The following is a 14,820-nucleotide window of genomic DNA, read 5'->3' on the forward strand; positions in this document are numbered from 1 at the left end:
CTAGCCACTGGGGGACCATAGGCAGGCTAGGGGAACTCATATTAATGTTAAAAAACCTCATAAAGTGAAATTAAGTAAAGGTGATGGCTTTGAAGTAGAGATATGCCGGTATCAAATTTTCATGTTGCGGTTAATTGCTAATGCTTTTATCACGGTATACGGTATTATCACGATATTGAAATGTAGTTTTAAACAAAGTGCTGTCATAATACAGTATAACAGGTTTAATCACTTTTTTCTTATAACAAAAATAACTGATAATTTAAATGCAATAAAGCAATACAGAAAAATTTATAAAGTTAAAAGTTTTACACAGATTAAAGTGCAAAAGAACTATAAAGACCAATAGGTATCACTTTACAATAAGAGAATAATTTGTAATATATAATTCTTCACGGTATTTAGAAGTGCCCACGATAACAATATCGTGCATATTCATTACCGTGATATATCGCATTACCCAATACCGGCACAAGTCTACTTTGAAGCATAGTGGATTTTTGAAGAATCATTATTGCAGCTATTTTTCATTCCACAACAGTTCTTAGTGATCTATTCATCTTCGCATGACGTAACATTTTTGAATCTGAACACAAATGAGATTTCAGAGCTTTACAGAAGGGGAAGATTATCAGTAAATAATGATTACTGATAACTAATGAATAGCCTAATCTTTCTGTTCCTCACACAAAGTTATCATAGGCTACCGATGACTCACAAACAATGACTACTTTTATGTTTCACTAAATATAGGTCAAAAATGTGAAATCATTGATGCTTTCGAATGAAGTATTTTCTGCTCACCAAGGCTGCTTTTAATTTATCAAAACTACAGCAAAACAGTAATAATGTGAAATATATTTACAATTTAAAATAACTGTTTTGTATTTGAATATGTAAATGTGATGTAAAGCTGTATTTTCAGCATCATTACTCCAGTCTTCACTGTCACATGATCTTTCAGAACTCATTCTGATATTTGCTGCTCAAGAAACATTTCTGATTATAAATGAGTAAATAAAAGAGACTTAAAGATCTTGTTTCACATTTTATAATTAAAATCTTGATAATTAAAATAAAACCACTCTAATATAGGTACAAACATGCAAATAGTGTTACAGTGGTACAATGCTGTAGGTTGCAAAATTATGAAGTCCTATCCAAGTCTTGCTCCTTGTGGATTAAATGTTTAGTTCTGTAGTTAATTCATTAGTTTCAGAGTTTTTACTGTCCGCTGTAGGTTGCTTTGTCACTGAGGGCTTCTTGTCATCATCAGTAGCTGCAGAAACACCATAGACAGTCATTTGATATCAATAGCAGTGTCAATAAAAACGAACAAAAATTGAACTGAAAAGAATGTACAATGAACACATGCTTTCACAGACGTTCATTATAAGTGCAGAGGTCTCTACATGTCTTGGGCTGTATTTGAGCAGCAAACTGTGGAGTTTCTTCACGTCAGCCTTCAGCTCACTCAAGTCCTGACTGTGCTTCTGCTGGTCTTTCTCAAGCCTGTGAAGAGTCTTGAGATGTTCTTCTTTCTCTAGAAGTGCAGCGCTTCTCCTTTTGTAAAAAAACAAAACAAAAACAACAACAACGTTAGGCAGGCTTTCCAGGAACGTCACATCAAAATACATAGATGGTAAAATGTAACAATCTAAGACCAAGAAGTTTCAAGGTGTTTATCAACCAACCTTGTGGTATCTTCTCTGGCACCTGCATGGGCTAGCTGAGGTGAGAGTGTCTCTTTTTGGATGTTCAGATATTTATCTAAAGTATCCTGCAGAACATGCAAAGTTTCAGTTATTCTAAAATTTAAGAATGGACATGTGGCAAATACAACATGCAGTAGTTGTACAGTAGACACCTTGATCTGTTCTGTGAGCTTCTTCATCTCCGCATCTTGCCCCGGGTTAGTGGTGACATCATCGTCATAGAATTCTCCAAGCGGGGCACGATGCTGGTGGATGTACTCGTCGTCATAGCAACGTCTCAGACAAGGCATGGATTCCTCTATTTGCAGAATGATAGCAGCTTGTTGCATCGCCGCATTGGCCAGTGCATTGTCATAGACCCTGTAAACGCAAACGTTCAACGTACGAGTTAAAAGATGTTTTATGAAAAGTATGTTTACCATCATTCCTCAAAATACCTTCTTTTATGTTCAACAGAAGAAAGAAACTCATACAGGTTTGGAACAAATAGATGCACATTAAATTAATAATTATATTAATATAATAAAAATATTATATTAATAATTATATCGCAACTGATATATCAATATTACACTATTATGTGCCTATTTTACACAACCAGTTACATTTTTAATAACTCACAAATTGAACTAAATATAACATAAACATGTACTTCCTTAAATTCAGTATCCCAGATCGATCTATCATTTTTACATATATATTTTTATATATTATGAGTCTTTGTGATGTACCTCCAAATATGATCCAGAAAGCACAGGCATATGGAACGAAGATCTCTAATATAGAGAAAAAGGAAACGCAGCACGTCTCCTGCAATCGTCCCCAGCATGACGATGAAGGGCCCCATCGCCCTACAGAATCAAATCAGACATTACCTAGAGTTCAATCATGTGTTGTATTTTAGGCCAATAGAGTGCAAAGATCAGTTTTCAGAAGTAAAAACCATTAAAGAGACAAACCGTCTGTCATGATTTGCTAACCCTAAATGTTGTTCCAAACCAGTATGACTTTTTGATGTTGTTCTTTAAAATATCTTTGTGTTCTGCAGAACAATGTATACAGGTTTGGAACAACACAGTTTGCACTTTTCTGTGAACAATTCGTTTAATTCTCACCACAGACTAACTGCACTGTAGTTTGTAGTTTGTAAGAGTACTTGTACTGTAGTTTATGACACAATTGCATAATTTGCAATAGTTTATTCTGTTTATAAAAGTACACTACCATTTGGAGTCTGGAGTTTGTTTGTATGTTTGTTTATTTATTTAGTATTAAGTATTTTATGCCCACCAAGACTGCAATTATTTTTCATAAATACAGTAAAAACAGTAATAATTATTACATTTTTAATGTAATTTATTTCTGCAATGGCAAAGCTGAAATCATTCTAATATTCTGATTTGGTGCTCAAGGAACATTTATTATTATTATCAATGTTAAAAACAGTTGTGCTGCTTAATATTTTTGTTGAAACTGATACCTTTTTTGTTCTTTTTTGTTTTGTTTGACGGATAGAAAGCAAAAAAAAAACTATTTTGTCTTTTACTTTTGATCATTTTAACACATCCTTGCTGAGTAAAGGTATTAATTTCTTTGAAATCATAAATCAAACTTTCTAATGGTAATGTATATTAGTACATTAGTACATGTTAGTATATTAGTACATGTTAGCTCATTAAATAACACAGTTACAACTTTCGATTTTAACAACGTAAATCATAAATCAAACTTTCTATTGGTAATGTATATTAGTACATAGTATTGTAGTTTCTTCTTCTTTAAATCAAAGTAATGCAATATTGTGATTCATGTTGGAGCTGGAAAAAGCAGCCTAATTGTTGTTGGCTCTGCTTGATGAGCAAAATGATATCCCTGCATATGTTGAAACACTGTAGTAGCATTCAGAAATGACAGAGCACAGGGTGTGCAAACCCCCGCGTCCTTACGTTTCTATGATTACCGTAACACTGACCATATGTTCCCATGGTTATCTGGCCCACAAAGAAGAGGCCACCTGTGGAGTCTCAGTGAAACCTGAGATATGGAAGCAGTGTTATTTGGGCCACTGGCCAGGTGGCAGCATTCGGCTGCAGGCGCTCTGTGTGTCACAGCAGTCAGGAGACCCAAAAGGTGTTGACATTATATCTGAGTAACTATGGTAACTGCCACTGACCAGGTGTTCCTATAGAGCCGAGGTTCCAGACATTTTACTCAGATGTCCACAGTGCCAAAAGTCATACGCTTCATCACCCCTATTAAAAAAAAACTGTTTATATTACACACACAAGCTTTTAAGGTGATGATTTTTTTTTAATGAAATCTCAAGCATACACATACAAATACACTAGCTTTATCCTGCATTCGTGGACGTTATTATTGACATTTCAAATTACATGCATTCATCTTACTTTTCAGTGTTTCCTTTTGTAAGGTTACTTTCAAAAAGATACATAACCTAAAGGCTCGGACATGCTTCATCAGCCTTAACCACAGGAAACTAATGGACACTGAAGAGGCGAAGACTGTTCTGTCGAAGTGAGTCAGACACTAGGAATATATCTGCCAAGTGGATGCCCAGAACTGCCAGCAGCAGTGAATAGACCAGCCAATCAAAGATATTCCTGCATCAGACATATCAGCATGTTTAGTCATAGATACAAATTCAGTTTGCATGCTCTTTCACATTCTACTGTATATTAGCTTATAATGAGTACTGTATATTACCAGGAGTCTTGAGAGTAGGTTCCTTTCAGGTTTCGAATATACTTTATTTGGCCTTCCAAGTAATTGCATTCCCGTTTTATTTTATTTTTTTAAAAAGGAAGAAAAAAAAAAAATTGTGAGTTGTGTCCTTACAACTGTGTATTTTATTCCTGTGTTCTATTTTCCTGTTTAATACTGTAAAACTGCTTTGACTCAGTATGTATTGTAAAAAGCACTATATAAATAATCGTGACTTTACTTGACTTGTAATGTTTTTGAAAGAAGTCTCTTATGCTCACCAAGACTGCATTTATTTGATCAAAAATATTTAAAATGTAATTTATTGATTTATTGCAAAGCTGAAGTGCGTTCCGCGTTCCCCTCGGGGGCCCCCCTCCATCGTCGGGCGTTTAGAATCATCCTAACCTTCCCCGCAAAACCATCCCCCTTACGGCACTCCTGCCTGTTATAACTATGCAATGATTTGATTTCAAAAACAGTATCATTGCTAATAAACTATATCTGGTTATGATTTTAGATCAGCATTTAAAGGGTTAATTCACCCAAAAATGAAAATTCTGTCATTGATTACTTACCCTCGTGTTGTTCCAAACCCGTAAGACCTTGTTTCATCTTCGGAAAACAATTTAAGATATTTTTGATTAAATCTGAGGGCTCTCTGACCCTCCCATAGACAGCAAGGGAACTAGCACGTTCAAGGTCCAGAAAAGTACCAGGATGATCGACAAAGTATCCATGTGGTTGTACTTGTAATACTCCCAATAGTTTGTATAAGTGTGTGTGTGTGTGTGTGTGTGTGTGTGTGTGTGTGTGTGTGTGTGTGAGCAAATATAAATACAAAATCAGTCCTAAATGAAAGATAAGAAGTTGACAAAAAGATTGAATCCAATATTTGGTGATAATATAGCATAATGAGTGATTTATTAGCAATTGTTTGAGGGAGTACCCTTTTTGCTCTGTAACCTCGTAAGTGTGATTGGGTTCTGAACACAACACAAGGGTTAATAAAGTAACTGAAATAGTTACACTACTCATTACATTTTAAATAGGGTAACTTGTAACCTGTAACCTATTACACTTCCAAAGTAACCTTCTCAACTCTGACAATAATGCAGTGTTACGGCTGGTGGTTTAATCTGTTTCTTGTTTACTTTTTTGTTGCCCCTCCTTTATTGTTTCTTGGCGTTGCTCTCTCTCTGTCTTAGGTGGACGCACCTGTTGCTTGTTTGAGAGTGGCTGATTAATTGAGCGAGCAGTTAAAAGACGCCAACGAGGAGGAGAACAGGAGAGACGACAGATTCTTGTGGGCTAGTGCGCAAACAGCATCTTCATGTCTTATTTTGTGTTTTGTTTTTTACTTTCTTGTTAGTTGTCTGTTATGTTAAATTGTTACTTGGTTGACAAGTTTTTCAATGTTGTTATACAGAGAGAGTGAATAAATAGACTTGAACAATTACTTCGTTTACTCATTCTTGTTTATGTTACATCATCTCTCTTTTTCTTGAGCCATTTGCTGAGAGGTTGTAACATGCAGTAAAATGGGAGCCTATAGTAGTTAAGAGGGTTTAAAAACATAACTATTCAGCTTGTGAGTAGTTATATGTATTTATTTAGTTTTTTAGTTCAAAAAAAGTTTTTTTCAGCTTTAAAATAATCAAAATCAATCCTTTAATACTGGGGATACTTTTCTAGGCAGATGATCATCTTGTTATGTGTTCCCAATGTAATTCTCGTGGATGGAATATTTATTTATTTACATTTTACAGACAAGGCTGTACAATTTTATCAAAAAATGTGGACACATATAATGTTTACATTTTATTTTTAGATTTGAAATGTTTGTGTTTTAACACTTTCCCCATTGTAAGTGAATCAGTATCAAAGGGAGAATGCCACAGATGACATTATAGATTTCCTTTAAATGTGGTGTAATCTTCAGTATAAAAAAATAAAATACATTTTTTAAAGGGATTGTTCACCCAAACATTCAAATTCTGTCATCAATTATTCATCCTCATATTGTTCCCAAGAGTTTTGATAATGAACACAAACCTGAAGATTGAAACCTGAGAGATTTCTGTACCGCCAGTAAAAGTCAATTCTACAAAAAATGTACTGCTTCAAAAATGTAATAAAAACATAAAAGTATAATGTTTATTCCAATTTTTTGAAGAGATACGACAGCTTTATATATGATGAGCAGATTTAATTGAACTCAATATTGTGACTTTATTCACATATTAACATTGATCGATGCACATACATTGAACACATCAAATATGGTCAAACCTCAAACAAAAGCTCAAATGGCTGATGCAAAGGTGAATAAATGATAACAGAATGTTCTTTTTTGGGTCAACTAACCCTTTAAAATACAAAAGTCAGAAACACAGGATCCATTTAAAAATCAATAGATTTCAATTGTGAGTGCAGTCTGTAAGCCTACTATCCTTCATTTTTTTTCACTCTTAAATAAGACCAAGTATAAATGAGTGTGAACCAGTTCAGTGTTACCTCGGGCCACATTGGGTGAGAGCAGCTCAAGTCCTCATTGATTTTCTGCACAGTCCAGCGTTGCCAGTGCTTCAGTTTCCTCCTAGAATCTCCATCACTTCCCTGTACACCTCAGTCACGGTCAGAACTAGAGCCAAAACTACCATCAACACACACTACCAGTCCTACCAAGAGAAGTGCGTGTACTGTAAACATATGTATGTGTATAAGCATAAAAATGTATATTCTAGATTTGTTTGCATTATGCATTCTCAATAATGTTAGAAAAAAATAAGGAAGAGTCCTTCAATTATGTCCAGGATCGTCAACAAGGGAATTAATCAATTAACATGGAAATCTATTAAGATTATAGTTAGCCCAACCTGAGGAAGATTGTACCAATCTCCAGCTGGACGTACTGACACAGATATGGCTACTGTTGTCCAGGACACGATAAATAGGAAGTTGAGAAGCAGGAGTATCCAGGCGCCCATTCTGTAGGAAAACATTTAATGTGATGTTATTCTCTGCTGATGTTTCTCCATGAATCAGTTTTAGACTTTGATGTTGGTTTACCTGCCATATAAGTTCCATTTAACAGTGATGAGTTTGAGCACTACAGGGTGCATGATGAGATCCAGTTTTCCCTGATTGACAGAGACAAATCTCATAATCTAATGCAGCAACACTGTACAGAAGTTTATGTGAAATATGCTTAAAGATGTGTACCGGTGATGATGGATCAGAACCTTTTGAGTTTGTCCTGTCAGCAGGCTTTGGCTCCATGAGATGAAGGTAGTAGAACTGCTGTCAGGTCATTCGGTCTTTCATACGGAACTGATTCATTGCCAGATCAGCCTGTCAACACCAACATGATACACTAACATTCCAAAAATATCATTTTAATGGTCTTGAAGTCTCAAGGCTACATTTATTTGATGAAAAATACAGTGAAAACATTAATATTGTGAAATATTATTATATTTTAAAATAACTATTTTCTAAGTGAATATATTTTTAAAATGCAATTTATTTCTGTGATGCAAAGCTGAATTTTCAGCATTTTTATTCCAGTCTTCAGTGAAACACGATCCTTCAAAAATCATTATAATATGCTGATTTGATGCTCAAGAAACATTTCCTATTATTATCAGTGTTGATGTGCTGCTTAATATTTTTGTGGAAACTTAAACTTAACTATTAATACTTAATAAACTGTATTTATTTATTTATGTATTTATTTTCTTTTGAAACAATGTAAAAGCCTCTCACTTGTGATCAATTTAATGCATCTTTGCTGAATAAAAGTATGAGTTTCTTTATTACAACAATCTTAATGATATCTGTGGCCTGATGATAACTAACACAGATGAATTAACAAAATAACAGTTTAAAAGCAGATTCACTATCATGAATAAAATAAAATAATTCATTTATGTAAATGCATTTTTAAATAATTATTTAAATAAAATATTTATTTATTTACTTATAATATTTTATTTAATATATTATAATAATTATTTTCAGTACATTATGCAACAAAACTGCAAACTACAGACAAATAAATAAAAAATAAAAAACTTTTTTGCACTTGCACATCTAACATTTCTTTGATATTTTTTTAAAACTTGAGAAAATTGTAGAGCTCCAAACAGGAAAAAATAAGTCATTTTGCTGCAGGTGTGTAGAGCCAATGCGATACTTGAAAATGAACAAGAGAGTGGCTAACCGCACACTGATCCACTCAAGACTGGAAAAGTCTACAAAAACGTATTTTTTATTTTATAAATTGCATCGTGCAAAAAGTGCATGTGAGTTAAAAACAGATGGACACGAGCAAGCAGAAGGCTGAAATGTCTGCTTGCTCATGTCCATCTGTTTTTAACTCACATGCATCTTTTGCACGATGCATGGATCAGTGTGTGGTTAGCCACTCACTTGTTCATTTTGATATTTTTAAAAAAATAAAGTAGCAATACTTGTATTGTGTCTGTCTTGGATTAATGGGTTTTGCTAGTATTTTAAAGTCATGTTGGAAGCATCTGCTAAGTGAATACATGTAATGCCATAAATTCTGCTGATTAACTTGTTCTGAATCAATTGCAATCCTTGATTCCTCACCACAGGGGTCATTTTAGCAATCATGGCAATAATGCAGAGCTGTCCATCAGAGTCCTGCACCCCAGCATCTGCTCCAAACCCCAGCAGCAAACGCGCTGTCTCACTCTGATCTGTAACACACAGAAGTCAAAACATGTCTTAGACAGCAGTCAAGGTTTGTCCACTGTTAGAGCTGGAGGACATGCACAGATCAGGCCTGACTTTATAGAGTTATCTATATATAGAGTTAAGTTAGCATTTGAGATTGCATTAATTCCTGTGATGGCAAAGCTGAATGTTTTTTTTTTTTTATTTAGCCTTAAAAGATGCATATTAGTACCTTAAAGGTACATATTAAGACCTAAAGAGTACATTAGTACCTTTTGAAAAGGTACTGCCTGACAGCTTTTGTACTCTTTATTTCTGAGATTGTACAGCCAGTTCTGAATTTTTCTGAACCCTGATAAACACAAATAAATACACCTCCTCTTTCTAACAGGAACTGCAGCATTTCCTCATAATCCAGAGCTGCGGCTACATGAAGAGGTGTCACTCCAAAACCATCGGCCCTCTGAAAATCTGCCCCTCTTTCCAGGAAAAAACGCATCACGTCCACGTTCCATGCCCGAGAGATCTACCAATAAACACAAACATCTGTGAATGATTTACAATGTCACCTATATTCTCAATATTTGAACGTAAGCATCAGCTGAACATTTAAATCCCAGAATGACATTTGATGGCATATATGTCTTACATAAGCAGTCAGACATTAACCTCATGCAGGGCCGTTTGCCCATATTTATCTGCTGAGTTTGGGTTAGCTCCATTCGTGAGGACATCATTCAGAAACTGCAGGTCCACCTGAAAGCAAAAATCAATATCATTGTGTGACACTGACAAATACAACATCATGTTCTCCCAAAGTTCACCAAAGTGGAGCCACATCATATGTTTCACAGGTTACCTCATCTGTGTCTTTAATGCTGGCCGCCAGGACTCGAAAGTGATCCAGGAGCCTTTTATTCAGCTGGATCTTCTTCTGTCCATCTACAGTGTCTTCATCCGTTGCCAGCCCCTTATATTTGCTGCCTACATATTCCTCTAAAAAGACAACGATTTAGAGTTAGGATTGATATTAAACTCACAACACGTGTATCATAATAACTTAAGTTTTTGTACCATCTATCTATCTCGATATAATCTTGTGGTAATGTATAATCAGTGATGAAACTGTTGATGGTGCAGGCTGATAGGTCATCTACATGCAATCTGCTAGCAATCACATCATTTTCTACATGGCACAAGCTGATTGTCCTCTGCTAATTCTGCAGCCCCTGAGATTGCTTGCTCCTATTTAAATAGTCTGGTGGAGTAAACACTATCCACCTTATTTTTAACGTAAGAACATGCACGACCATTTGTAATTAGAATGTGGTTCTGGTGTCATTCACTTCAGTTTATTTTAGCTGTACAAAAAAACTGTTATGTTACTTAATATTTGTTATCATCATATTATTTTAATATATTATAGTAATCATAAACACAACATTTTGTAATGTAAATAGTATTACCATTTATTGCACTGTTATTCTTGTAGTTATTTACCTGTCGTGGCTAATGAATCAGAAGTCTTGCACATTCAGAGGAAAATATTTTATGTCTGTGTTGTGGTCCTGCAGCACTATCAGTGTTCCTCTGAAACCCTCCACCTCCACCAGCTCCACCCGTCTAGATCTATGACAGGATGTCATGTATGCCTATTAATGCAGCAGCAGCAGCGTGTTTTTTTTTCTCATTGTGACATGAGAAATCAAATTTGCCTTGATCTTTTGGCATATAAGAGGTATTTGGACCATTAAAACATGCTGCAAGTTTCATAGCTAAAAACGTCCTCCTCATTATAAACAAAGCATTTATTTAATCAAACTCCAAAAATGGCTCGTTTTGGATCCGAGGGACAAGGTGACGTCACCTGGGCACAGTCATTTGCATAAACACTGTATCCAAAGCAAGACATTGACAAATAGTCTTCTTCTCACCATAGGCCCCGCCCACTGGCGTTCAGCCGCTTAACGGCTTGAAACTTGATCACGCTGAATGTGAGTGTCACATTGCGTCAAAAGCAAATAGAAATTACAATCACTGCCGCTATCTTGTCTACACTGGATACAGATGCGCATTCGCTTTCTGAGACAGTCCACTATCTGTCAATAGGACAAATGGAGTGAAAGAATGTTCGCTTTGACGCGTTTGGATTAAACAGCTCGTTTGCGTCTTTGTACAGATATCAGAAGGATCCCAGCGTAAGGAACAAGTGGACAGTTTATTTTTAATGGCATCACGTCAGAGGATTTTTCGGAACATTTTGCTTTGTAAACGAGGCACGGTGCATGGAGAGTTCACAAAGAAACATTTGTTGAAAGATGAAGCGGTACTAGATCTGACTGCAGTTGCATCACAAACCGTAAGTAAATTATTTCATAATGCTTTGTCTGGAAATGACCGTTTTATTTTGATTATGTTGTCAAAACACTCATGCAATAGTGAGGGGGCATTGATACTGTTTCCTATGCAATGACGTTAGCCAATCATAACAGTGGCTGATTCCTGACAAGCCTTAAAGGACCCGCCCCTTAAAACAGGTCGTTTTAGACAGAGGGCCAGAATGAAGGTTGAAAATAATCATTTTTGCACATATTTTTTTTTTTTGTGAGCAAAAAACTTTATTAACATTATAAGTAAACCTCAAGGAACATATTAAAATAATTAAAAAATCCATGTCATGACCCCTTTAATGCACTACAGTATGCTGATGACATTTATAGTATGTAATGTGAACCTGTGAAACTGTATCAGCGTGTCTTTATATTCATTGACAGTAAAAAGTCCATACTTTGTCTGGTACATCAGTAAATGGTATATTATTTCAAATTAGGCCAACCAAAGTATTGCCCTCTCATACCATCAGTGTATCTTGGTACAGCTACAATACCTTTTTCTAAGGGTAATCAAATCTAAATACTAGGCTATTTTATCAATACCGTCTTCAAAATCACATTTTACAAAGCAGGTAAAGCGTTTATTGGCTTGACATTTTGAAGGGCACATAACATGCATTGATTATAAATACCTGAGGGTTTCTTCCTGACAGACCTGCGGGCAGCATGTTTCCAGCGGCCTCTTGCATAGGATGCCAGGTAAGCGACTGACCACCCCACGTCTTTAACTGATGCCACAGATACCGGAGAAGCAATGACTGGCTGCACTGACTACAGCCATACATACAAAAGAGTAAAAACATCAACAAATGGCACAATAGTTTACAATAGTTACAATGGCAAAAGACTGTAAACAATACTAAGGTAAAACCACATGGTAATTGATTAACAGTAAGTGGTTCATAGTTTTTGGAAGTGAAAAAAAAAATCTTGTAATTTACAGTGAAAAACCATAAATTGACATTCCCAGAATTCTCTGTGTGACAGCTCACATTGATGGTTTTTTTTTCGTGTAATAATTGTTTCTTCTTTTTTGTTATCAGTTATGTACATTAGGGTTTATATTACATCTTAAATTGTTACATTAATGTTTATTGGATTATTTTAGTGTCAGTTACTAATATATCACTATTTACGTCAGCTTAGATTCTACATGGGTCTCTTCTTACCACCAGATTTTTTTTTTTATTACAATAATTTTTTTTATAGCTATTTATTTTATTACAATAATTATTGGTATATGAATACCAATATTGGTATACATTGGTATATATTATATCAATTAATGAAATATACAGTTGAAGTCAAAAGTTTACATACACCTTGCAGAATCTGCAAAATGTTAATTATTTTACCAAAATAAGAGGGTGTCACAGCGTCTAGTTGGTATGCCCATGTAAAGCCACTAGAGGGCACGCTTCTTAGTTTTGTTTGTTTCTATGGACTTCATGGTTCCCACAAAGCTTCTATGGTTCCCATCACCCTTTGCCTTGACTATCAAGCCTCATTACATTATTGTGTCCCATTTACCTTGTTAACTCATCCATATAACCCTGGTTTTCTTTGTCTTTGGTTGCTGGTTTACTGATTACTGTTACGTGTTTTCTGTTGATTTTGCCCTTATGTGGATTATTCTGTTTGTTGTTTGGACTCTTCAATAAATGCTGCATTTGGATCTTCTCGATTTGGAGCATTCTGTGACAGAATAAACCAGCCATTAACAGATCCAGCAGCTAAGCTGGGCTTATCGGATTGTGGACCATGGGCATTCGTATTCTTCCTCCTGCTTCGAAGAAGGAGCGGAAGGCTCGGCTCCGGATGTTGGCGGATCTTCACTAACAGGGGATGAAAGTGGGAGGTTTTGCTCGGACCTTCTGGACTTCGGCGGTAGGACTGGAACTTAGTGAGTCCAAGCTCAGAAAGACTTTTAATGACTGCCTAGACAATCCCTTGCCTCCTCGGGAGATGGAGGGGCTTAAGACTGTTGACTTTTGGAGTTTTATTGATTATCTCTGTTACCGCAACTTAGTAATGTCATGTCAGTCTGAGTCCATTGCAGTGCTCCCGGAGATGCCCGAGCCTGCTCCAGTGGATGGTGAATCTTCACTGTCTCAGTCTTGCAAGCAAAGGTCAAGAAGGAGGAGGGCAGCAAGGTCCACTCCAGTTCTCCCGGAGCCCGCTCCAGTCCTTGAATCTGCGCTAGAACCCGGCTCCAGAGTCTGACCCAACTCCGGTGGTCCTGAAGGACCCGACTCCGGTGGCCTCGAGTCCAGTGGTGCTGGAGGACCCGATTCCGGTGGTTCCTGGTCCGGTGGTCCTGGAGGATCCGACTCCGGTGGTTCCTGGTCCAGTGGTCCTGGAGGACCTGACTCCGGTGGTCTCAGAGGTTGCCACAGAACTGCCCAATTTCACGGATGCTGCCATAATCAAGAAGGCCGTCTTTGCCTTTGGCCTCTGGGCTGTTCTGTGTGCATGGGAGCATTCAGAGTCCACTCCAGACCAGGAGCCTTCAGAGTCCACTCTAGAGCCCGCTCCAGCCCAGGAGCATTCAGAGCCCACTCCAGAGCCCGTTCCAGCCCGGGAGCATTTAGAGTCCACTCATGAACCCGCTCCAGTCCGGAAGCCCTCAGAGTCCACTCCAGAACCCACTCAAGTTTATGGTTTCACTCCAGAACCCATTCTAGTCTAGGAGTTTACGTTGGAGCCCACTCAAGTCTACAAATTCATTCCAGAGTTCGTTTCAGTCTACGAATCCACCCCAGAGCTTACTCACAGCAGTCCACTACTGAGTCTGCTCTAGTTCCTCCCGAGGTGGTGGTTTCTGCTGTGGAGCCTCTCGAGGTGGCGGCGTCCGCTTCAGCTCCCCTCTGGGCGGTGGTGTCCACTCCTGAACTCTCAGTCTGCCTAGTCATGGCCAAGGAGACTGTTGTTGAACTGTCTGCCTGCCCTATTTCGGTCGGGGAGACCGTTGCTGGACTGTCTGCCTGTCATGTTGCAGCCATCGAGGCTGTTACTAACCTTTCTGTGCTCTTCTTTGCAGTCCTGCCTGAGCTGCTAGGGGGTTCATCGGCCCTGTCGGCTCCGCTGAGGTGGTCGTCGGCACCGCCTTTGCTGTCTGCCGCTCTGCCCTGGTTGCCCGCTGGGGTTGTTGTTCGGCCGGAGCCTCACTGGTCTGTCCCTCCGGTCCCGCCTTGGCCTCCTGCCTTGCCGGCCCCGTCCTGGCCTCCTGCCCTGCCCTGGCCCTCTGGCCTACCTCTGTTTCTAGACCTCTTTCACTACATGGACCT

At 37.5% G+C, this 14,820-nt stretch overlaps 1 protein-coding gene across 1 annotated transcript; it reads right to left on the minus strand.

Annotated features, from left to right (window-relative positions):
• Positions 1–7,044: 7,044 nt before the first annotated feature.
• On the minus strand, positions 7,045–13,227 carry LOC107669554 (protein phosphatase 1 regulatory subunit 12C-like). The gene is made up of 8 exons (XM_016461839.1): positions 13,132–13,227; positions 12,166–12,304; positions 10,000–10,136; positions 9,810–9,896; positions 9,516–9,666; positions 9,054–9,163; positions 7,662–7,790; positions 7,045–7,117 (listed from the first exon to the last, which is right to left on the minus strand). Exons 1-7 carry the CDS (start codon positions 13,225–13,227, stop codon positions 7,743–7,745), a joined length of 768 nt encoding a protein of 255 aa, XP_016317325.1. The 3' UTR covers positions 7,045–7,117; positions 7,662–7,742.
• Between the last annotated feature and the right edge of the window lie 1,593 nt (positions 13,228–14,820).

The sequence above is a fragment of the Sinocyclocheilus anshuiensis genome, unplaced genomic scaffold (assembly GCF_001515605.1).
Source record: "Sinocyclocheilus anshuiensis isolate Anshui unplaced genomic scaffold, SAMN03320099.WGS_v1.1 scaffold460, whole genome shotgun sequence".
Lineage (NCBI taxonomy): Eukaryota > Metazoa > Chordata > Actinopteri > Cypriniformes > Cyprinidae > Sinocyclocheilus > Sinocyclocheilus anshuiensis.